General features: G+C 43.4%; 2 protein-coding genes across 2 annotated transcripts in view; both read right to left on the minus strand.

The window, feature by feature from the left end:
• The window catches only part of LOC113888430 (multidrug resistance-associated protein 4-like), a 547,902-nt gene that overhangs the window by 126,343 nt on the left and 395,162 nt on the right, over positions 1-26,397 (minus strand). The gene's annotated exons all lie outside the window — the stretch shown is intronic.
• Positions 1,681-14,010, minus strand: LOC113888433 (multidrug resistance-associated protein 4-like). Its single transcript, XM_027535563.1, has 4 exons — positions 12,519-14,010; positions 6,717-6,827; positions 6,047-6,167; positions 1,681-2,011 (listed from the first exon to the last, which is right to left on the minus strand). Exons 1-4 carry the CDS (start codon positions 12,590-12,592, stop codon positions 1,955-1,957), a joined length of 363 nt encoding a protein of 120 aa, XP_027391364.1. The 5' UTR covers positions 12,593-14,010; the 3' UTR covers positions 1,681-1,954.

The raw sequence follows: 26,397 nt of genomic DNA on the forward strand, positions 1-26,397 counted from the left end.
TGCTTGGAAACTCCCATGGATGTAGGAGCCTGGTAGGCGGCAGTCCATACGGGTCGCTAAGAGTCGGACAGGACTGAGCGACTTCACTTTCACTTTTCACTTTTATGCATTGGAGAAAGAAATGGCAACCCACTCCAGTGTTCTTGCCTGGAGAATCCGAGAGACGGGGGAGCCTTGTGGGCTGCCGTCTATGGGGTTGCACAGAGTCTGACACGACTGAAGCGACATAGCAGCAGCAGCAAATATGTTTAGTGGGGGGAGATTCCACATCTTTTAAAGATACATACTAAAATATTTATGGATAAAAATGATATGCTGTCTTGGAACTGCTTTAAATTAATCTTGGGAAGTGAGAGTGAGTTTCAGATGAATCAAGACTGCTCATTATAGCAATTATTGAAGCTGACTTAGAGTGACATAGGGGCTTATTTCCCTTCACCCTTCTGAGTTCTTAGCTGAGGATCTTTATAATAAATGACAGAATAACAGGAGAAAATCTGCGAGACAGCAAAAGAGACACAGATGTATAGAACAGTCTTTTGGACTCTGTGGGAGAGGGAAGAGGGGGATGATTTGGGAGAATGGCATTGAAACATATATAATATCATATAAGAAATGAATCACCAGTCCAGGTTCGATGCAGGATACAGGATGCTTGGGGCTGGTGCACTGGGATGACCCAGAGGGATGGTATGGGGAGGGAGGAGGGAGGGGGGTTCAGGATTGGGAACATGTGTACACCTGTGGCGGATGCATGCTGATGTATGGCAAAACCAATACAATATTGTAAAGTAAAAAAAAATAATAATAATAATAAAAATAAATAAATAAAATTTAAAAAATAAAATAAAATAAAAAAGAAAATCAAACAGAGGTTTATTAACATGTATACTTCTGATACACATGCGAAATAGCAAGAATTGAGGCTGTGGGAAGAGAGGAAGCCTCAGGACATGATGTAGAGAGCACTGGTCTAGGAATCAGAAAGCTGTGCTTCAGAAACCGGGTCAGCCATCTGCAAGTCACAAGATTCTAAGCCCATCAAGTATCCTCCTGCATCTCCAGGTCCTTATCTATGGAAATTCCTGCCTTGCCTCCCTCGGAGGAATCCTGGGACAACTAAATGAGCTGCAACAGCTCAAAGTGCTCTGAAATCATTTCAACATCTTTATTAACAGAAGTTCAGGGCAGAGACTTACTCTATTCATAATGGCAGAGGCTGGTTTCACAAAGGGCTTGGAAAACTCATTGCTGCTTACAGGTGATCGTAGTAGAACAAGAACTCTTGAGAAAAATCATGTGTAAAAGCCAAATTTTCTAGCCTGTAATTAAAGTTTCACTTCTAAGCAGATTGCTAAAATTTTTAACCATTATGAATGCAGTTTTTTAAAAATGAGACACCTACCACCCTGACTACTTAAAAAAATGCACTGAGGGGAGTGAAGTGAACAAGTGAAATAGGTGAGGAAACTTAAGAGGTAAAAACACCAATTTATCAAATAAATAAAAGCGGATTGGAAGAAAAGATAAATACACAAAATCTTTTAAAATATATCACAAGTTTGTAATATATAACATAGAAAACATACTCAATAATACTGGAATAACTTTTTATGGTGATAGTTGGTAACTAAAATTACTATGTACTGTATCAAATATTAAATCACTAATGATGTATACCAGAAACTAATAAAACATTATAAGCCAATCATACTTCAATTAAAAAAATTTTTTTTAATTTTGCAATAAAAACTTACATATACTTAGAAGAAGTAAAGAAAATGGATTGAAAAGCATCAACCTCATTTATAACTCAAGGTCATCACGGTGAGTGTTACTAACACCTAATGGCTAACACAATGCTCTCAGGAACCAGCAGGGCGCATAGCAGGTCTGCTCTGCAGGTCCCCGTCCACTTGGCTCAGTGCCCTCTCCTCCTCTCCTTGTGTGGTCCTCAGTGGTAGCTCTCAGCCCACAGTATCTTTGCCATCATCAGCCAATCCTCAGCCTCCTGGGTTGAGCAGAAGTGAGGGACACATGGAAGAAAGGGTTGGGAAATAAAGGCAAGAGTCCACTGCAGCTCTCAGGGAACCAGCTGTGAGTCAAGGCACAAAGCCCACTGAGGGACTCTCAGAGGATTCTGTTTACTTCCTGGCCATCAGCTGAGCTCCAAAATGAAGATTTACACAAACATGTGTTTCCCAACCTCCACCTGGACCAGAGATCATCAGTAAAACCTCAGACAAAGGACAAGTGACCAGACAAGACCAGGCCACTTCTTAGGGTTCTGGGAAGAGGACATAATTCCCAGCCACTCCTCCCCTCTCAGAGGAAGGGACTGGGTGAACCCACTCTGGCTCTCTGAGGTCACCCCACTTACACACCAGCAGGTAGAGACCTCACCTCTCAGAGAGAAGCCCTGATGACCTGGAGAGGTGATCTCTGTGACTCAGGCCCAGGCAGAGACTTCAGGCTCCTCCTCTCCATGCTGAGGGCCCTGGGCAGGTAGGGACCTGTCCTCCCCACCTGTGGTCCCCGTGGAGGTGCACACAGAGGCCAGGGGTGCTGGGAACTTGCCGCCTGTTCTGTTCTAATTAGGGGTGACCTGTGCAGGCTCCACAGCATGGTACTTGTTTCTCTGAGCAGGAGAGATACTCCTCACTTCTCATAGGACAGAGGTTTTCATATCTCAAAATAGTAAAACCTAAAAGCCTCACCCTGGACTGGCATCATCCTTTTTCCCACTGGTGCCGCCAGGAGTACCTGGGAGGCCCTACTCGTGCTGTGGGTGGAAGGAGCACACTGCTTGGGATCACGGATGATCCACGGGGCATGCTGTGCACCCAAGGAATTGAAAGAAGGCTGGAGGTCAGCAAGGAAACACGTTTGTGTTTTACAGACTTCTGGGTTGAGTTTACATTTTCCACTGTCTAAAATACAAAGACCAACAAGCAGTACAGATAGATCACAACATGGGAAGTTGCTTCATAAAATCAATTATTTAACTAACTAGCACTGCTATTAGATCTAGCAGTACTACCACACAGATGAGCCCCTACATTTACAGTCCTCTACTCCCCACTTCTCCACCATGACCACCCAACGACCAGACTCCTAAAAAGGGGTCAGGGCTTTACCAGTTGCACCTTTTGCAGCCCCCAGGGGCCTTTCTGGACCCTCAGGTGGCTCAGATGGTAAACAGTCTGCCTCTAGGGCAAGAAACCTGGATTTGATCCCAGGGTCAGGAAGATCCCCTGGAGAAGGAAACAGCAACCCACTCCAGTATTCTCACCTGGAGAATTCCATGGGCAGAGGAGCCTGCTGGGCTACAGTCCATGGGGTAGTAAAGAGTCGGACACAACTGAGCAACTAACACTTTCACTTTCGGCAGGATGTATTCCAGGGGCTGGACAACTTTGAAACCAACACTCCCAGCACCACAGTGGGGCAGATTCGCTCTCAGGAAGAACTCCAGGTCCTGCAGGCTCTCCCTCTATGTCTGCTTCTCCCATGAGCTGCCGTAGCCAAGAACCAAAGCTCATATTAGGATGGAATCCATCCAAGGCTTAGCGACCCCACCCAAGGAGCCAACAGCCCAGGACAGCAAGAAAAACCAGCAGCTCAGTTCAAACCCAGCCACATGGGCTATGCTTTGAGACCCATTTGACTTTAAACTTCTTTAGCATCCAGTACCAAAGAGAAACTAGAGAACCAAGGACAGCAGAGAAAGACCTGCTCCTGATTTGATCCAACATTAAACCCAGAGGCCACTCATCCAACCCAGCACTTGGCATGAGCCACAGGCACACAGTGAGGCCCCAGGGTTTCTGGACAAGCAGAATTCATGAGAGCTCTGCTGTATGAGGTCAGTACATCCTGCACAAACAGGCCACACCAGCTTGACACCTGTGTATTTCAAACAGACGCTTACTGTGACTATGTGGAAATACCATCATTGGGACAGCTGCATACAGGACAAAGAAGGGCTAGGGAAGCCTGAAGGGTTCCTGTCCCCTCTCCCACCCCTGTCCCTCACAAGGCACTGCAGTACCTGGGTGGTCAGTGCCCTCTCAAAACTGGCACTCTGCCCCACACATCTGTCCCACCCTCTGGCACAACGCCCAATCCACTTCTATCATCAACAAGAATCCCATCTCCCAGAACCATCCAGTCACCTGTGAGCTGACAGATTCTCTGCCTCTCCAGTTGTGTGGGTGGACTTCACCATCCCAGCTGCCCAATGCCTGCAGTGCCCTTCAGTCCAGCACAGCCTTTAAACGAGAGCCATGATGCCCACCTGTAAACCACCTGACCCACTCACCTCACCCCAACACAGTGGACTGAGGACAGCTCACAGCTTCTTCACCTAAAACAACCCTTTCACAGCAACTGCATCTTCTATCCCTCCTACTCTCACACACTCACAGGCTGCCTGTGTCCCTAAGGCAGCACTAAAGGACCACGGAGAGCACGAGCCACCCAGGTGGTTCTGCAGCAAACCCCCAGCAGGCTCAGCCACAACAGGGGGCTGAAGGCACTGTGTCCCCAGGTGGACTATCCTCTGGGGGATCTTGACCCAGGATCTTCAGGGTCATGGAGGTTACTGACCTCACAACTTTCTGCCTTTAGTTTTCCCTGCACATTCCCTCCTCCACCCTCTGCCAATGCCAGGTTACCAAGATCCCCCTTCAACCAGCAAACCACCCCCACAGCCAGGATGGAAACCAGCATGGAGGGTGCACAGAATTCATGGTGAAGTTGAAGCTCCTCCCAAGTAGGGGTCTGGCCTGGATGACCTGGCCTATGGGGAGGAGGCACCCTAGGGAAGGGTATGTCAGGGACACCCCAGGGAAGAGCTCTTGGGTGCTCTGGCAGCTCCAGCCCAGATGCAAGGCCCCAAGTTCTGTTCCACAGGAACGGAATGATCCTTTCTTAGAAAGCATTTATCAGATGTGACCTTGAAAAGTCAACAATTACTTGCTGAGCAGCTGTAAAATGTCTTAACATTATTCTGGACTCGACTCCAAGTTTGAGTGAGTAACAGTTGCTCAGTCGTGTCCAACTCTTTGCAATCCCCTGGACTGGAGCATGCCAGGCTCCTCTGTTCATGGGATTCTCCAGGAAAGAATACTGGAATGGATTGCCATTTCCTTCTCCAGGGTATCTTCCTGACCCAGGGATTCAACATGGGTCTCCTGAATTGCAGGCAGATTCTTCTGAGCACCAGAGAAGCCTACTATTAAGAGATATTTCTAAGTATAAGGGCAGGTCAATTTAAAAAGTATCAGAAGATATGTGTTTGACTTTATCTTACAATCTATAGGCAATACATTAGAATATGTAATGAATCCATACACCTTTTCCAAAGGAATACCCAAGACAGAAGCAGCAATAAAGTTATAAATGACAGTTATCAATCAGATGAAATTATTTAGATGAAGCTTGTCTCTCTCGAAGAGATGGGGACTGGGCAAGTGGTCAGGAAGGAAATACAATCTGCTTTGAACTTTGTATGAAAAATAATGTTCAGTTCCATGTTGTTGAACATAGGTCTGTTGTTGCCACATAAATCCTCTACTTCAAATTACTGTCTGAATGCTTTATTAAAACTCTGCTTCTGGCCTTTGTTTTAGAATCTTTTACCTTTGTTGCCATTTCCTGATCGCTGTTCTCTGAATTTACTTCCTCCAAACCATAGGACACTATTTCCTGAGGTTGTAAGATCTTCTTTTGGTCAAGGATCACTCACTATTTATATTGAGCACCAAAAACATCCTAACATGGCATAAAATGTCTTTCCAGTGCTGCTATCCTTTCATTACCCATGTTTTAATCACTTAAAAGAAAAATAGTAGTCTCCAGAGGTCAAGTCCTTTAAGAATCTGTCTATTCTAAAGATAAATACAACTGCTGATCTACATCATGATTTCTAGATGAGATTTACCCTTAGACCTTAAACAACTGTCCTCTCCCCGCCTCAGTCCATCCATCTCAGGACTGACCCACATATACTCAAAATCAATGCACTGTATGGAAAAGCTTTTACCTCAAGACATGTTAACATTCCCAAAACTAAGTAGGATTTCCCATAGCACTTTACAATCGCTTTCATTAAAGAAGGCTCCCGAGCATCCTCCTGGGCTCTCAACATTTCTTGATCCCAGTACCTGCGAAGAGAGACAAAGCACAGTGAGGACCAGCCCTGCCACAGGAAAACAGGGGAGGGGACAGAGCAGAGGACAAGCCTTCAATACAGGGCACTCTGCGGCTGCCCATAGATGCTGGCTAACTGCTTGCAGGGCTCCCGAAAGATGAGCAGTGCAGACTCTGAAGCACCAGGAAAAGCACCAGACCAGGTCTTCAGAGAAAAGTCCCAGATTCTAGAAACAAGATCCTGCTAAGCTTTGCTGAACTCACAGGTCATGAGCAGCTCAGAAGGTCAGACACTGTCCTCCAGGGACCCACCTCTCGGGACAGAGCTAGGTCTCCAGGGCCATGGCTGTGGGCTCCCTGCACGTCCACTCACACAGGGAACACAGGCTCCCCCAGCCTCCAAAGTGGGCTGAGCCCGGGGTCAGCGTGAAGGGGTGAGGGTTCAGTGTCAGGGAAGGAGGCTCAGAAGACCCCGGAGGAAGCAAAGGCCCCTCCCCACAAGCCTTTAGCCCCATGGAGAAATTCTCAGTCTTCTAACCGTACTCCCTGCTGCCTGTGCTCACCCTTGCAGCTCTTCTCCAAGGTGCTGGGAGCGATCTTCCGGAAGCACTGAGTACATGTCATCTTCTTCTAATTTCCGTTTATGACCAATTTTAAACAAGGGGTTTAGCCACCTGTTAAACATTAAAAGGATAGTGACATATATTCCAATTACATATCTTTAATTAGAATCCTACATTCATGGACATTGTTTAAAAGAAGTCTACATTTTAACTATACAAAGATGTAGGGAGAAAATTAGACATATGCTTACAAACACATATATTAGGGTGTCGATAAGTCACTCTGGCTTACACAGAATAAAACTTAACTAAAATACCCTGTTTGTGGTCTACTGAACATACATTGCAAGTGAAGTGAAGTTGCTCAGTCATATCCGACTCTTTCCGACCCACTGAACTGTAGCCCACTAGGCTCCTCTGTCCATGGGATTCTCCAGGCAAGGATACTGGAGTGGGTTGCCATTTCCTTCTCCAGGGGATCTTCTTGGCTCAGGGATCGAACCCATGTCTATTGCACTGGCAGATGGATTCTTTAGCACTGAGCCACCAGGGAAGCCCACCAAACTCAAGAATGCCTCAGTCACATTCACGTAAGACGCAACCTTGCGGTCTCATGACCTCCTTAGTTCAGCTAATAACACAAAAGAAATTTTGCAGGGAATCACATTACAATACACCACCCTGAGTCCAACAGGCTCTGGACCCTGACCTGCTTACAGCCCTGTCAGACTCCCCTCACATGAGCCTCTTTCTGACCCCAACCGTCTGAAGATGTCCTAAAGATAAGTAGCATCTTTCCAACTAAAATGAATACATTGATTTTTCTTATAGTCCTCCCTATAATTGAAGCAGAAATTGCTAGACAGTGTAAGACTTTTTTAATTTCAATTTTTTTAATTCCTTTTTTAATTTCAATTTTTCTCTTCTCAAGTAAGCATCTCACTCTGTGCTCCAATTTCCAGGCATTCAGAGAAATCCCTTCCTGGTCTGGAAGGTCATAAAACATTCAGACCCAGGACAAGACAATTATTAACTGCTGTCCAATTTATCAAGAGAAACCTCCAAGAAGACCATTAGCACTTAAAACATACATTTGGTCCCTAAATAATGGTCTGGAGTCTTGAGAAAGGGTCGAGGGATGGCGTTGCAATGTCTAGAGAAACTGAGAAACTAGGCTTCCAAGAAAGCCATAAAATCGACAAATGACATTGTGATGTTTACATTAATTGGTCAAAAATGACGTATATTGAAGTCATGAATCAACCCAAAATGTATAGATCAATACTAGAAAAGATATAAAACTGCTATAATCCTTGTCTTTTGGGGGCCCTTCACCCCCTCTCAGAGTCTATGCTGAGGATTTTGTATCTCTATCTTTTAAAATAAACTTTGCCTCTGTGTTTGCGAGTTCCCCGGAATTCATTCTTAGGCTTCCTGAACAGAACTCAGGTTTCACGTTTCATTATCACTTCCTGGCCAATTAATTTCTTTTCAAATGTAACAAAAGACTTTCATAAGGGCTGAAATTTTACTGACTGTGGGGTCTGCCACCTTCAGCCTCAATCAGGGAATAAATATAGCTCCCATACTTTCAGGGAACTCCACTAACAGCTGAGAACATCACCAAATTACCGTTCAATCCCTTCACACCAGGCTTCTGCCCAGGGACATCAAAATTACCCCCATTGCCACCCCACCCCAGCAAAGGAGTATGTGTTAGTCAAATCCCTATTTTCTTGGGACCCAACCAATATTTCTGATGAGCCCTCCACCTCCAGACATGACTGACTCTAGATACAGACCATGCCCAAGGGCTCTGGGAACAGGATCATACCAAGCCTGTGGGGGTCTGGTCTGTGGCAGCAGTATCCTGGATGGAAGGGCACCACCATTAGTCTAAACATGACTCAAGAAAACCCAAACACAGTGTGCCCCTGAGGGTCCTCGAGGCCCCTGGGGCAAGGACCACCCACATTGGGCCATCAACTGTCTCCAAGAAAACTCTACTAGTGGATACTGGGATATAAGAGGTGCACACCCCAGTCCAGGTCACATTCAGATTTCAATTACAATCACCCCACCTCCCATCCAAATGGAGCCATTCATCTAGTCAGGAGGGAGCTGGACTGGACTGGTAATGGAAGGAGTTGTCGCCCCTGTAGCATCCTTAGTGAGCCTAGCAACGAGGAACAATTTAAAAAGCCAAAGCTACTAAAAAAACAAAAATAACAAAAAAGTGCACTCGAACATTGGCCTGGGCAACTAAAGAACCCAGCTCTAACTTTAGAAAGATGAAATTTTCACTGGGCCTCTGGTCCACATGACAACGACCACTGCATAGCTCCTGATTACCTTCTGGCTGATCAAGGAGGAGTTTGTGCCCTTGCAACTATTTCCTGTTGTTTCTATGTTAACATAAGTGGTCAAGTAGAAGACAGTGTAACCTGACTATTAGAGAAGGCTGCTTGCAGACAGAGACACTTTTATGTGGAATGCAAGTAAAGGGTATAAATGAACTCTTTAAAAAATAGACTTAGAGTCACAGATGCAGGGGAAAAAAGCTATGGTTACCAGAGGGTGACAGGAGGGACAAATTGGGGCACTGGGATTGACATACATACACTATAATATATAAAACAGATAACTAAGAAGGACCTACTGTATAGCACAGAGAACTCTATTCTATACTTTGTAATGGCCTACATAGGAAAAGAATCTAAAAAAGAGTGTGTATATGTATATGTGTAAGAGATTCACTTTGCTGTAGAGCAGAAACTAACACATTATTAATCAACTATACTCCAATAAAAATTCAAAGAGAAAGTCGCTTGATCCAATACTCAGAAGGGCCCTGACTGAACAAATCTGGGACAGTATCAAAAGGGTAATCTCAAAACTTCCTGGGCTTCTGCCATTCTTAGGACCCCTTACAATTAGTCTCCTCCTGCTTTTTGGTCTGTGTATCCCCAACTGTCTCATTAGTTTTATCTGGTCTTTATCTGGATGTGAGAATTGGAACTTTAGCCAGATGACAAACATATTTATTTTAGCTATCCACTCCACTCCAGTATTCTTGCTTGGAGAATCCCATGGAGAGAAGAGCCTGGCAGGCTACAGTCCGTGGGATCACGAAGAGTTGGATATGACTGAGTGACTAACTCTTTCACTTTCACTTCCTGATTTTGTCTGAGTCTCAGGCTCAAATGAGGAAGTTACAGAGAAAAATAAAAACTGGTTAGAACTAGCTAGGCCCAAAATTGGACAAGGACATGGCAACCCACTCCAGCACTCTTGCCTGGGGATTTCCACAGACAGAGGACCTGGAGGGCTACATTCCACGGGATCGCAAAGAGTTGGACACGACTGTGTGACTAACTTTCACTTTCAGGTCCAAAATGGTGAAAAACCTAACGTCCCCTAGACCCTGAGCCTCATTTATGCATTCACTGTAATATATTAGTATGCTAAATGGCATACTCACCAGTGCCGTGACAGCTGACCATGGTCATGACAACAACCCACACAAGGACTAAAAATGAGTGTTTCCTCAATTTTAGGTCCAAACCACACCCTTATTCTCAGATAAGTCATGAATATTCCTCCCTCTCTTGATTCAATTTCCTTGCTTTTACCTTGACCAAATTGGGTTGAGAAGTTGATTTGTGAACTAAGCTCTCGCTTCTCCATTCTTTGGTCATTGAATAAAACTTGTGCTGTTCCAGTCTCACCATCAATTTAGTTATTGGCTGCGGGAATCTGAGTGGAAAAGCAACCTCTTCAGCCAAGAAAAGGAGTCTTAGCCTAGGCTAGGAGCCCAGCACAAGGCGGGAGACATCAGTTACATATACAAGGAACACCGTCTTCAGAGCCAGACTGCTTGACTTGGGATCCTGCTCCATTACTTACTGGCTGTGTGGCGGTAAGCGACTTACTCAACCTCTCTGCTTCAGTGCCTTCAGGTATAAAATAAGCGGTAATAGTGCCTTTCCCTCCAGCAGGAAAACTGGAAATGGGTGCCTACCCAAATCAATGAAAAGTCCTCACCTTCTCATTTCCAGGCACATACACTTTGAAAATTCACAAACAGAAGGCGTTTGGAAAGTTCCTTGCCCTGCGTGAAGTTAAGGACAATTTTTTTTCTACCTTATTATTTACAGTAACTACACCCATATACCTTCTTCTAGGCCCCTCTTTCCTTAAGGGCCACCAAATGGCCAAGAGATGAAGCTACACACACTAAATACACCACCATCAAAACAAGCATAGGAGCTCCCAATCCCTGGAGATCCCCCAGGCTGTCCCATAAAAGAAGGAAATACTAGAAATTTGGGAAATATAAATGGGTTAGGGTCCAGAAATAAAACAACTAGTAATCATCCAAGTGTGATTAAAGCCCAAAGGTTCAGGACCACATAGTTAGTGGCCCAGCTACCACATGCAACACTTCAGTTAAGAGCTGCAACTCTCTGAGCTGTTTCTCATCTGTGTGTTTCCTCTGGGCTCAGGGACCCTTCAGTGGTTTCAGGACCAAATGATTCCTGGGCAGGACCACCTGCATCAAGACCACGCACTGCTTCTCTGAAGTCTAGAGATTGGGAAAGACCTCACAGGCTTCAGGGACCCTATCTCCAGAGTGATTCTCAAAGGTGTAAGTGGAGATATCCACAATAAGGAAAGGGGCTGATCAAATAAATCCTCCAGTCCTGACTGTGTTCCAGGCAAAAGCAAAACGTGTTCAAGAACAGTGTTCCCAATCATTAAGTAAAAAACCTTTCATTTTTTTACCCACATGAAATTTGCCACAACTAGGAACCAGGTTATACAGTGAGAGCCACACAGGGAGAAAGGGAGAGGGAAAGAAATACATGGTCATAGACATGGGGGCAGAGGGAACCCAGTGGAGCTGGAACACCCTGTAGCACAGGGCATGTGGGAAAAGGTGGGGACATTACTGAAAGAAGCAAAGAAGCTGGAGCACTGAAGAACTGTGGTGCTGGAGAAGATTTCTGAGAGTCCCTTGGACAGCAAGGAGATCAAACCAGTCAATCTTAAAAGGAAATCAACCCTGAATGTTCTTTGGAAGGACTGATGCTGAAGCTGAAACTCCAGTATTTTGGTCATCTGATGCAAACAGATGACTCACTGGAAAAGGGTCTGATGCTGGGAAAGATTAAGGGCAAGAGAAGAGGGTGTCAGAGAATGAGATATATAGATGACATCACAGATGCAATGGACATGAACTTGGGCAAACTCCGGAGATGATGAGGGACAGAGACCGGCAGTGCTGCCATCACGGGGTTGCAAAGCCACAGGACTGAACGACTGAACAACAACAACGGTCCAGGGCACTATTCGATAAAGGAAGTTGTTCATAAGCTGCTTGCTTGGGGCTGGGGACGGGGGTAGGGGGTGGGGATATGACGCTTCAGTTCAGAACTGGGAATTCCTGAGCAGTTCAGGGGAAGCCTGTGAGAGTAGAGGCGGGTGTTCAGTGCATTTCCCTCTGGTCTGTGATTCCCCCTAGGCAGCCTTCCAGCTTCCTGTTTTCTGGCTCTGGAGGGGCTGCCAGCGGCAAGGCACGGAGACCCTGTATCTCAGCCACCAGGTCACCGGGTCCCCTCCCCACCCCTGCTCCCCACTTCCTTGACCAGTCGTGCTCCGCCTTCCCAGGGTGGAGGGTTGGGGCGGGGGGTTAGGGTTGGGGGGAGCAGGACAGCATTGGGAGGGTCCACACTTGTTTCCGAAAGGCGCGGCAGCGGAGGGCGCCGTGACTACAGCGTATCACGGCCGGGGAGCGCTCACCAGAAGAACAGGCGCGAGCAGAGGTTCGCTTTCTGCAGCGGGTTGGGCTTCACCTTCGGGTACAGCGGCGGCATCGTGCCGGCCCGGGCGGGCGTGGAGCGGCGCTGCGCTGCTCTGACCTCGGTGAGGCTCCCGCTGCTCCTGGAGGCGACCGCGGGGATGTTGGAGACCAGTCCGCCTTCGGGGTCTGCTGGGCGGGCCCTGAGAACAACAGGCGTCTGGGGGTGGAGCACCCACCGCCCGCCAGGTCTCCGCCTCCCGGGACTGCGCAACCTCCCGCGTCGCCTTCGGGTCACCGGCGCTGCGCTGCTGTCACGGCTCTGGGAGAAGTAGGGCCGTGTGTCGGGGGCTGAAGGACGCAGAGGCCGTCAGGCCAAAGCTTCCAAGAGCCACAAGCAAGTGGGAGGCAAGGGCCCCGGCTCTTTGATGGAGGAGGGTAGGCGGACCGGACAGCACAAACAAACCAGCTCCAAGGATCCCACCTGGCTGCAAACTCCGCTGAAACTCCTATTCTGAGCCCAGAGGCTCACCCAGAAGGCGAAGAGGGGAGGCTCAGGCTCTGCCCTCCTCTGCTGCTCCGAAGCTCCCCATGGGCTGCAGGGAAGGCCTGGAGAAAGCTGGCAGAAGGCATGATCAGCCCATGTGAGATGTCCTGTGGCATCTCACACGTTGCATTATGAGGGAACCTCTGTGAGCTTTTTGTTGCCCTCTTAGATTGGGAAAGGGGAGTCTGGGGGGAGAAAAACTGCCTCCTAATTTCTTTCATCATGCTTTCAAAACTTAGATAAGTAAGAGTGACATATGTCACAAAATACATTTCTGGGGACCTTACCTCAGTTTCAACTCTAACAATGTCCTGGTCAGGAAGGTATTATCCCTATCCTACAGATGAGAAAGGTGAGGCTCAAGGACAGCCCTTGTCCAAGGTCTTGTCCAAGTTTGGGGTTCAGCATGGTTGTCTCACTGGTACATGGATAGTGTGTGTGAAAAGTGCCTAGAATATGCTGTGTTAATGAATGAATGACTGCAGGACTGAATGAACAAAATCTCGGGCTCCTACTCAGAAGTGTTTAGTTACCAGCTCAACAGGTTCTCTTCCCTTCTACTCTAAATGAAGAAATATCAAAATGTAGGTACTTTCAACAAGACCACCATATTATTCTTTAATAATTTCTTATATACCTTGGCTAAGAGTGGTGTTATTAATGATGGCTTTTAGCTTCAGTTATGCAAGATGAAAAGGTAAGTTCTAGAACACCGGTGTACAGCAATGTGATAATATTGCTGTGTACCTTTAATTTGCTTAAAGAGTAGTAGTTCTCAACATAAAAAAAGAAAAAAAAAAAAAAAGACAGAAAAATGGAAAAAGTGTGAAGTAATGGACATGTTGATTGGCTTGGTTGTGATAGCTTATGGTGAATGGTGTCAAATTTGTGATCTCCAAAGTAGATTTAGCTTTGGGCCAGGGACCAGGCTTGATCACTCAAGAGCTTTTGGGTAGCAGAGTTTTATTAAAGGGACAGAGAAATCTTCTGACATAGACATCAGAAGGGGAACGGGGGCGGGGGTTGGAGAGTGCCCCCACTAGGTAGTCTTATCAAGGCCTTATATATTTTACTAGACCCACTCCCACAACACACATTTGAAGATTGACAGGATTAGTCAGAAAGTTCTCAAGAAGGAGAAACATGTCCTGGAGCAAGCTACATTGTTATATTGACTACCACAAAGTGATGTAGGAAAAAAAAGTTTGTCTTTTTCTCCTTGAGAGCCCCAGACCCCTTTCTTCTTCTTGAGGGCTCCAGACCCCTTTCTCCTCCTCAGGGACCCTGGACTTCTTAGCAACCTACCTAGGAGTTGACTCTCTCAGTTGTGATGAATATTTCACAATGTATTTGTAAATCAAGTCAACATGTTGAACATCTAAATATATATACTATTTGTCAATTATACCTTAATGCCAGAGGGGAGACTGATTTTAAAGAAACCTTTAATGTATTCAGACTTTTTTTTTATGAGTCAAACATATAAGAATGGCAAGGTGTTGATAATTTTGTATTGATGGGCATGATGAGAATTTATTACACCATTTTCTTGATATTTCATGCATGTTTGAAATTTTCTGTTGCAAAAAAGAAGAATGATTAGAGCTGAAAATTTTAATTTTTCAATTACCTACCTTTCTTGTGTTAGCTTTCTCTCAGATAATGCAATCCACAATGTATGGTACCAGACTTGTCCTGATTTACAGTCCTCTTTTACATTCCCTACATTTTCCAGTGTTGTAAACACTCAGCAACTAGTTCTACTTCAAAAATAAAGGAATTGGTTGCTGCAGTTGGAAGTCTGTCAGACTGCCCTAGACTGTTCCGTCTGGTCCCTACAACTATCTCAGGACCATAATTAGCCATCTCCAAACTGACAAATACATTCAGTCCCTTTAGCTTCTGCTGTCTTTTTATTTGTTTGTTTGTTTGTTTTTTAACTAAGATCTTTTGAAACTTCTTAGTATCCTCTTCTGGACATAAAACCCTTGAATGTGATCTAATTCATGAAAAGAAATCATCCTCACATTTCAGAACTTTGTTACTAGTAATGAATTACTTCTGTCACTTCCCACTGGCTCTCAGACATACTTGCATTATGACACTTTTACAGAGAGTTCTGGTATAAAAACTTAAACAAAACTCCGTATTTTCTGCCAATATATTCGATGTGATCTCCCTTTAAGATGTTATAATAATAATGGAACCTTGAGTTATTTTGTTTTCAGTTCATCGGAAACACTAGTCCATTACTGAGATGAGTTGTCCAGTAACTGTTAAGAGTTGATAAAGATGTCCTGGGAAAAGAATATACCTAAAAAATTGAAATTCCTATTTTCATTAGGTTCACAATCTAGAAAAAGAATAGGTAAAAAGGAAATTTCAGCAAAAGAATAAAAAATAATAAAATAACACAAACACCTTCATTCTTACCCTGATAAATTAAGGATGTTTCATGATGCTGCTGGCGCTGATTGTGTCACACATATTCACCCTGCAAATGTTTTTCAGCGAAATAAAGAGGCTTAATAGTCATTAAAAAAACAAACAAACAACAAAAAAAAAAAAAACAGAAAAACCAGAATACCCCATCCTAATGAAGGCAAAGTCTGATAGGCACTGTAGTATATTATTGGCAAAATATAAATTAGAATAGTTTTTTCACAAAATAATCTAACAATATTTATTTTTAAGAGCCTTAAAAATGTTCATTCTTTGCGACTCAGTAAGATTTCCACTTTGAAGATGAAGAAGATAAAAAGTCATCTATAACCAGCTATTTATGTACAAATACTCAAATAGTAAATAATCTTCCTGCAATGCAGGAGACCAGGATTCAATACCTGGATCAGGAAGGTCTCGTGGAGAAGGAAATGGAACCAACTCCAGGAAGTACTCTTGCCTGGAGAATTCCATGGACAGAGGAACCTGGCAGGGTATAGTTCATGGGATCACAGAGTCGGACATGACTGAGAGACTAACTCTCACTTTCACGTTTCTCAGAGCAGTGCTTATTATAATATTAGAATTTAGAAACATCCTAACTTCTAAGTTCAGCAATAGCAAAATGATTGAATAAATCATGAATCATTTTTAGAGAAATGCTTTAGCTTTCCCTGGCGGTAGAGTGGATAAGAATCCACGTGCCAATGCAGGGGACACAGGTTCAACCCCTGGTCCAGGAAGATCCCATATGCCACCAAGGGGCATCTAAGCCCAAGCACCACAACTACTGAAGCCTGTGTGCTTAGAGCCCATGCTCTGCAACAAGAGAAGTCACTGCAATGAAAAGCCTGTTCAGTTCAGTTCAGTCACTCAGTCGTATCCGACTTTTTGTGACTTCATGGACTGCAACATGCCAGGCTTCCCTGTCTATCAACTCCCAGAGCTTGCTCAAACTCACAACCATTGACTCAGTGATGCCATCCAACCATCTCATCCACTGTCCCCCTTCTCCTCCCACCTTCAATCTTTCCCAGTATCAGGGTCTTTTCCAATGAGTCAGTTCTTCACATCAGGTGGCCAAAGTATTGGAGTTGCAGCTTCAGCATCTCCTTGCAGTCCTGGGGATTCTGAAGAGTCTTCTCCAACACCACAGTTTAAAAGCATCAGTTCTTTGGGGCTCAGCTTTCTTTATGGTCCAATTCTCACATCCATACATGACTACTGGAAAAACCACAGCTTTGACTAGACAGACCTTTGTTGGCAGAGTAATGTCTCTGGTTTTTAATATGCTGTCTAGGTTGGTCTTGGCTTCCCTGGTAGCTCAGACGGTAAAGCGTCTGCCTGCAATGCAGGAGATCTGGGTTTGATCCCTGGGTCAGGAAGATCCCCTGGAGAAGGAAATGGCAACCCACTCCAGTATTCTTGCCTGGAGAATTCCATGGATAGTGGAGCCTGGTAGGCTACAGTCCATGGGATCGCAAAGAGTCAGACACGACTGAGTGACTTCATTTCACTTCACTTCACTTCTAGGTTGGTCAGAGCTTTTCTACCAAGGAGCAAGCATCTCTTAATTTCATGGCTGCAGTCACCATCTGCAGTGATTTTGTAGCCTAAGAAAATAAAGTCTGTCAGTGTTTCCTTTGTTTCCCCATCTATTTGCCATGAACTGATGGGATGGGATGCCATGATCTTATTTTTTTGAATGTCAAACTTTAAGCCAGCTTTTTCACTCTCCCCTTTCACTTTCATCAAAATGCTCCTTAGTTCCTCTTAACTTTATGCCAAAAGGGTGATATCATCTGCATATTTGAGGTTATTGATATTTCTCCTGGCAATCTTAATTCCAGCTTGTGCTTCATCCAGCCCAGCATTTCACATGATGTACTCTGCATATAAGTTAAATAGCAGTGTGACAATATACAGCCTTGACAGACTCCTTTCCCAATTTTGAGCTAGTCCATAGTTCCATGTCCAGTTCTAACTCTTGCTTCTTGACCTGCATACGGACAAGAGGCAGGTCAGGTGGTCTGGTATTCCCATCTCTTAAAGAATTGTAAATAGTATCTTGTAATCCACAAAGTCAAAGGCTTTGGCATAGTCAAGAAAGCAGAAGTAGATGTTTTTCTGGTATTCCCTTGATTTTTCTTTGATCCAACAGATGTTGGCAATTTAGTCAGTGGTTCCTCTGCCTTTTTAAAATCTAGCTTGAACCTCTGTACGTTCTCAGTTCATGTACTGTTGAAGCCTAGCTTGAAGAATTTTGAGAATTACTTTGTTGAGTGAGGCCCCAGAGAAGCCTTCTGATGGCTGTAACTCCAGCGTGCATCTGATTGCAGCCCCATGAGGGACCCTGAGCCAGGTCACCCAGCCAAGTTGCTCCCAGATTACTGACCCTCAGAAATTCTGCAAGATTTGGAGTATCCAGGAGTCTCCGCAGAGGTGTGAGTCAGCAGTGGCCTGCTGCTGAGTTAGGGGCATTGAATTCAACATTGTGTCCACAAATCCTTTTGAAGGAGGTCTCCATTATCTTCATTACCCCCACCATAGTTTGGCCTTAGGCCAAACAACAGAGAGAGAACACAGCCTCACCCATCAACAGAAAATTATATTAAAGATTTACTGAGCACTGCCACCCATCAGAATAATACTCAGTTTCCCTCGCAATCAATTTCTCTCATCAGGAAGCTTCCATAAGCCTCTTATCCTTATCCATCAGAGGCCAGACAGAAGGAAAACAACAATCACAGAAAACTAACCACACTGATCACATGGATCACAGCCTTGTCCAACTCAATGAAACTATGAGCCATGTCATGTAGGGCCACCCAAGATGGATGGGTCATGGTGGAGAGTTCTGACAAAACATGGTCCACTGGAGAAGCAAATGGCAAACCACTTCAGTATCCTTGCCTTGGGAACCCCATGAACAGTATGAATAGCTCATGTTCTACAACAAACAGTAGCCCCCACTCATCACAACTGGAGAAAACCCAGGCAGCAACAGCAAAAATGGTATTGAAAGCTTTGAAGAACGACCAAAATGGGAGAAAATCTTAAAAAATGCTGGATGCTGAGAGTGATGAAAGCAACAACGAAGTTGTGAGGTATTCTGGCAAAGAAGCTATTAGGCTCTGCCGGCCATTCCCATTCCTTCATTTCTCTTTCATGGCAAAACATGTTGTGTATCACCTGTCAGCTCAGAATCAGCCCATTGTGTATTGACTTATCTCTACTGCACTGACAGCTAATACCTTTTTCTGACTCAACTGTAGGTTATTTCTGGATTCTTACTTTGTAGTAGGTTTTGCTGTATTCTGCCTGGTGATGGTATTTTACTATTGACGAGAGTCTACCACATAAATGAATCGAGATCAAAGTGATAGGTTTTTTTTGGGGGGGGGGCAGGGGAGGGGTTTGTTTGTTTTACTCTCTGCAGTGGGTTTCTCTGGATTCTGTGTGATGACAATATTTTATTTTACTATTGACAACAATCTACCAGATGAAGGATCCATGGTAAGGTGATAGCTTTAGAAAAGAAGCAACTGGGAAAGAGCAACTGGCTTTTGCTTCAAAGCTGTTAGTTTTGGTCCGAGAGCCTGAGGTGCTACCTCTTCAAATGAGCTGATCCATAAGGATACATTTAACTCCATGTCATGTAGCCACACAAAGTTCAGAATCAAATTATGTGGTACAGCTTGCTTATATCCCATGAGAGACCCCACTCTGTCTAAATTGAGACCAAATTCTGGACTAAAAGTTTTGATACCTTTATGTGTATGTCACTTATTGTTCTGCCACAGCCAAGAGACTTAAGTTTCTATTCATTAATCAAAGCAGCCTAGAGGCTATTTCTAGCACACATCTAGATGTCCTGTTGGGTCATAACCTTTACTCTGCTAACTTCAAACCACTTTTCTTACTTCAAAACTTAGAATTTCACCCAGCAACTGATTACCAAGTATTGCCATCCATTTCTATCAGTCAACTTGTTCAGTTTCCATAAAACAATAACCTCTGTACCATAATGGCCCTTATTTGTAGATCCATTTAGGTGTTTTATTATATTTTCCTCCACTGTTTAAAAAAAATAGAAGATGGAAAGAATCGATATGCTAATATTAACAACAATTAATGTAAATATGGTCCAATGCTGTAAAGAGCAATATTGCATAGGAACCTGGATGCATGGTCAGGTCCATGAATCAAGGCAAATTGGAAGTGGTCAAACAAGAGATGGCAAGAGTGAATGTCGACATTCTACAAATCAGCGAACTCAAATGGACTGGAATGGGTGAATTTAATTCAGATGACCATTATATCTACTTCTGCAGACAAAATCCCTCAGAAGAAATGGAGTAGCCATCATGGTCAACAAAAGAGTCCGTAATGCAGTACTTGGATGCAATCTCAAAAGTGACAGAATGATCTCTGCTCGTTTCCAAGGCAAAACATTCAATATCACAGTCATCCAAGTCTATGCCCCAACGAGTAATGCTGAAGAAGCTGAAGTTGAATGGTTCTATGAAGACCTACAAGACTTTTTAGAACTAACACCCAAAAAAGATGTTCTTTTCATTATAGGGGACTGGAATGCAAAAGTAGGAAGTCAAGAAACACCTGGAGTAACAGGAAAATTTGGCCTTGGTATACGGAATGAAGCAGGGCAAAGACTAATAGAGTTTTGCCAAGAAAATGCACTGGTCATAGCAAACACCCTCTTCCAACACAAGAGAATACTCTACACATGGACATCATCAGATGGGCAACACTGAAATCAGACTGATTATGTTCTTTGCAGCCAAAGATGGAAAAACTCTATAAAGACAACAAAAACAAAACCAGGAGCTGACTGTGGCTCAGATCATGAAGTCCTTATTGCCAAATTCAGACTTAAATTGAAGAAAGTAGGGAAAACCACTAGACCATTCAGGTATGACCTAAATCAAATCCCTTATGATTATACAGTGGAACTGAGAAATCGATTTAAGGGCCTCGATCTGATAGACAGAGTGCCTGATGAACTATGGAATGAGGTTCATGACATTGTACAGGAGAAAGGGATCAAGACCATCCCCATGGAAAAGAAATGAAAAAAAGCAAAATGGCTGCCTGGGGAGTCCTTACAAATAGCTGTGAAAAGAAGAGAAATGAAAAGCAAAGGAGAAAAGGAAAGATATAGGCATCTGAATGCAGAGTTCCAAAGACTAGCAAGAAAAGATAAGAAAGCCTTCCTCAGCGATCAATGCAAAGAAATAGAGGAAAACAACAGAATGGGAAAGACTAGAGATCTCTTCAAGAAAATTAGAGATACCAAGGGAACATTTCATGGAAAGATAGGCTTGATAAAGGACAGCAATGGTATGGATCTAACAGAAGCAGAAGATGTTAAGAAGAGGTGGCAAGTATACACAGAAGAACTGTACAAAAAAGATCTTCATGACTCAGATAATCACGATGGTGTGATCACTGACCTAGAGCCAGACATCCTGGAATGTGAAGTCAAGTGGGCCTTAGAAAGCATCACTACAAACAAAGCTAATGGAGGTGATGGAATTCCAGTTGAGCTATTTTAAATCCTGAAAGATGATGCTGTGAAAGTACTGCACTCAATATGCCAGCAAATTTCGAAAATTCAGCAGTGGCCACAGGACTGGAAAAGGTCAGTTTTCATTCCAATCCCAAAGAAAGGCAATGCCAAAGAATGCCCAAACTACCACACAGTTGCACGCATCTCACACGCTAGTAGAGCAATGCTCAAAATTCTCCAAGCCAGGCTTCAGCAATATGTGAACCGTGAACTTCCTGATGTTCAACCTGGTTTTAGAAAAGGCAGAGGAACCAGAGATCAAATTGCCAACATGTGCTGGATCATGGAAAAAGCAAGAGAGTTCCAGAAAAACATCTATTTCTGCTTTATTGACTATGCCAAAGCCTTTGACTGTGTGGATCACAATAAAGTGTGGAAAATTCTGAAAGAGATGGGAATACCAGACCACCTGATCTGCCTTTTGAGAAATTTGTATGCAGGTCAGGAAGCAACAGTTAGAACTGGACATGGAACAACAGACTGGTTCCAAATAGGAAAAGGAGTATGTCAAGGCTGTATATTGTCACCCTGCTTATGTAACTTATATGCAGAGTACATCATGAGAAACGCTGGGCTGGAAGAAGCACAAGCTGGAATCAAGATTGCCGGGAGAAATATCAATAACCTCAGATATGCAGATGACACCACCCTTATGGCAGAAAGTGAAGAGGAACTCAAAAGGCTCTTGATGAAAGTGAAAGTGGAGAGTGAAAAAGTTGGCTTAAAGCATTCAGAAAACGAAGATCATGGCATCCGGTCCCATCACTTCATGGGAAATAGATGCGGAAACAGTGGAAACAGTGTCAGACTTTATTTTTTTTGGGCTCCAAAATCACTGCAGATGGCGACTGCATGAAATTAAAAGACGCTTCCTCCTTGGAAAGAAAGTTATGACCAACCTAGATAGCATATTCAAAAGCAGAGACGTTACTTTGCCAGCAAAGCTCTGTCTAGTCAAGGCTATGGTTTTTCCTGTGGTCATGTATGGATGTGAGAGTTGGACTGTGAAGAAGGCTGAGTGCGGAAGAATTTATGCTTTTGAACTGTGGTGTTGGAGAAGACTCTTGTGAGTCCCTTGGACTGCAAGGATATCCAACCAGTCCACTCTTAAGGAGATCAGCTCTGGGATTTCTTTGGAAGGAATGATGCTAAAGCTGAAACTCCAGTACTTTGGCCATCTCATGTGAAGAGTTGACTCATTGGAAAAGACTCTGATGCTGGGAGGGATTGGGGGCAGGAGGAGAAGGGGATGACAGAGGGTGAGATGGCTGGATGGCATCACTGACTGGATGGACGTGAGTCTGAGTGAACTCAGGGAGTTGGTGATGGACAGGGAGGCCTGGCGTGCTGCGATTCATGGGGTCGCAAAGAGTTGAACACTACTGAGCGACTGAACTGAACTGAATGTAAATATGGAGAAAGCATGAAATGAAAGAAAGGAGGTGACACTTCAGTCTGGAATGGATGCATATTTCAAGTAAGCTGGTTCATTATGTATTTAATTTTTAAGGAAGAGAAACCATATTTTTTAACCTATGAAGTATCTAGGGCAGCTTTATTCAAAGTACCAAAATTTGGAAGCAATCACAATATCCCTCAACAAGTGAATGGACAAACTGGTTTATCCAGGCAATGAGGTACTGCTCAGCACTAAAAACAAATGAGCTACCAACACATGAAACAACACGGAGGAAACTTAAATGCTCATTACTAAGTGAAAGGAGTCAGTCTGAAAGACTACATGCTGTATGATTCTAACTATATGACAACAAGGCAAACTATGGAGACAGTAAGGGATCAGTGTTGCCAGAGGGTGGAGGTGGGATGAGAGGTGAGTAGATGGAGCACAGGGGATTTTTAGGGCAATGGAAATACTCTGTAATATACCACAATGATGGAAATGTTATCATACATTTGTCTAAACCCATGGAATGCACGACTCCAAGAGTGAACCCTGATGTAAAATATGGATTTGGGGTGACTGATGTGTCTCTATAGATTCATCAGATGTAGCAAATCTTTCACTCTATGTTGATAGTGGGGAGGCTATGGAGTGTGGGGGCAGGGGAGAGAAGGAAATCTCTGTACCTTCCCCACCCCACCTCCCCCAGAAAGAAAAATCTATGAAATGCTTGTGAGACACTGATGATTATACATTCAAACTTCCCTGGTTATCCAGTGGTTAAGAATCCGCCTGCCAACGCAGGAGACGTGGGTTCTATCCCTGCCCTCAGAAGATCCCACAGGCTGTGTAACCTGCACTCTAGATCCTGCGCTCTGCAACTACTGAGCTCACAAACCATAACTCCTGAAGCATGTGCACCCTAGGGCCTGTGCTTCACAACAGGAGAAGCCACGGCAATGAGAAGCCCATGCATCACAATGAAGAGCAGCCCCTGCCCACCGCAGGTAGAGAAAGCCCATGCATAGCAACAAAGATCCAGCACGGCAAAATTAAAATAAGCAAATAAATAACAATTTTAAAAAATGAAGTGTTATAATAGAGGAAATGAGATTTTTTAACTTATAGATTGAGATTCATATTAATAAAATTCCCCATTGATCCCTTATAGTATTTCTTAGACTTATACATCACTTGATAACTTTCTTCAATTTAATCAAGAAAATAAGAACAATTTACTTTTTCGCTTGTCAATTTTTAAAATAACTTATAAAACACTACCAGAGTTATAATCTCCTTCCCACCCCTTGCAAGTCAAGTCCATTTTGCTTCATTAAATTTTATGTTTATTAAATATAACTTCAGTGAAATTAAGAGAAATTGAGTTTGAGATAAGAAATACATCTACAAAATTAATATGTATTGCATATTATTATTTAATCTATATTTTAGATACTCTTATAAAATTTGAGGTTAAAAACCTGAAATATTCTTTCTAAACATAAAGAACTTTAGAATTCTTTCTTTGTTTTCTGAGAAGAGACTTCCCTTGCTTCCTTTCATCCAGTCTACTTTCAATTGCACTCTCAGGGAAGCTGTGGGTAGAAAAGTACCAAATTGCATTTGAATGAAATGTATTTCCTACCCTCACCAAGCATACAACTTATAATGTGTGTACAATTCCTATTCTTAAGAGTCACACCTTTACATGAAGGCTTTCATTATATGTGGACAACAGAAATGAAGTCCATCATGTGTCAATATTAAAACAAAAGTATTGACCTTTTATGGATGTTTTTTCTAACATGTATTGCTGATGTCCCTCCCTCGCAGTTTGCAGAACATAATGACAAACATTATTAACTATTTGATATCATTACCAGGAGTAGTAGTATGCCATTTGGTGCAATACACTTAGGGTCTAACAAACATAGGTACAGGGGTCTACAGATTCATTCATATACACTTACTAACAACAAATTAACTTTTAAAAATTTCACATCTATTTTTTCTATATTTTTATTTCTTATATTTTCTAATAATACTTTACTTTTTACTACTTTTAAACTAGCTTGTAAAGTAAGATTTAATAGGCTTTAAAATAAGGACCTGAGGATCTCTGCTAGGAATAATTATGAGTTTGCAGATCTAATTTTGGCAACTTAGATGCCTCTTGATATCAGATGTCTTCTGTGAGACTGAAATTACCCAAGGATGACATCTGGAAAAGTGAATGTTATCAGAAGGTGCTTTGGTTTACCAATGGCTTTATGAAAATGAAGGTGAAAGTGAAAGTTGCTCAGTCCTGTCGGATTCTTTGCAACCCCAGGGACTACACAGTCCATGTGATTCACCAGACCAGAATAATGGAGTGGGTGGCCTTTCCCTTCTCTAGCAAATCTTCCCAACCCAAGGACTGAACCTAGATCTCCAGCATTGCAGGCAGATTCTTTATTAGCTGAGCCACCAGGGAAGCCCATGGCTTTATAAGTGTTCCTAAATGATTAGTAAATTTCCTCTCTTCTTTTGACATGAAATAGTTTAAGAATACTAAAAATATTCCCCAATTTTATTTTTTAAATGTAAATAATTCCCAAATGGATTACATATAAAGTATTCACACTTTTCAATAGTTATTTAAGGATTTTCATTAAAAAATAAGATATACAGAAACAAATCAAAGAGAAAGAGGGAGAGAGAAGCCCAAGTCTGAGACCTGAGACCGTCCAGCATTCACAGGTAGAGACTCACCCAAGGAGACTGAGGAGGGAGAGAATGTGCAGTCACCAGAGTGCAGGAGAACCTGGAGCCCATGCCTCTGAGAGGCTGGTAAGTTGAAGACAGAGAGTACCAAATGGATTTGGCAAAGACAGGGGTTTTGGTGACTTAGGAAAAACATTATTTTAAAGAGAAAGAGATTGAAATCTTCTAAAGATGTGCTGAGCAGAGAACGGTGTCTGAAAGTGTGGAAAAGTGGTTATGCACAACTCCTGTGAGAAATTTTGCTGTGAGGAGGAACAGAAAATGGAAAAAGTAACTGCCGGACTATAACCCTTAAGGAGGCATTCATCCACACTGTGAACTGTTCAATAGCCAGTCTAAAATAGACTGTTTGAGTAATATGGGTGAGCCGATGTTGTCAGTATCTGCCCTGGTGCCTTCCATGTCACCCTAGCCTGACTTCCTGCTACTCTGCCTGAGGGTTTTGTCTTCCACCTGAGTCAGCTCTGCTAAAGCACAAGGCAGCCAGGAGTGCTGGGGAATTTAACGTCTTCCTCTGCTCTCCCCTGGCAGCCTTCAGTCAACAGACAGACAGGAGCTGGTGTGTAAATACCCCTAATCCCTCATTCAGGGAAGCTAACCCTGAGGCTTGTGCTTCACACTGTCTCCTACAATTTCCCAGCAGGATTGTGTTCCAGTAACCCAGCCTGGAACATACCTGATAACACATCCTGTGCGGCCCTCTCTCCCTTTCTTGTCACTTTCCCACTCCATTACCAGTGTTTCCTGGGATCCCCCTCCCAAATAACCTATTGCATTCAACTTCTCATCCTAGACTTTAGCTTCAGCACACCCAAACTAAGACAACCGAAAATATTCATGTAATGACTTGAAACCATTATACCAATTTTGCACAAGAATGCATGAAACAAGAAACATTAAAAGAAAATATTTCAAAATGATAACAATGATCATTTCTTTATTGTGGAATTATGGGTCATTAAAAAAAAAAAAAATCTCGTTTTTCCTCAAAAACATAAAGTGGTTTACTTTTGGTAAAGAAGTACTGTAATTACAACATACAGATTGATAGAGATTTTGTGAATTTCAGAAGGTGGTCTTAAAAGAACAAAGAAAGGGAAAGAAAGAAAGGGAATCCGCTCAGTCACGTCCAACTCT

This window comes from Bos indicus x Bos taurus, unplaced genomic scaffold, assembly GCF_003369695.1.
Source record: "Bos indicus x Bos taurus breed Angus x Brahman F1 hybrid unplaced genomic scaffold, Bos_hybrid_MaternalHap_v2.0 SuperScaffold_100126, whole genome shotgun sequence".
Lineage (NCBI taxonomy): Eukaryota > Metazoa > Chordata > Mammalia > Artiodactyla > Bovidae > Bos > Bos indicus x Bos taurus.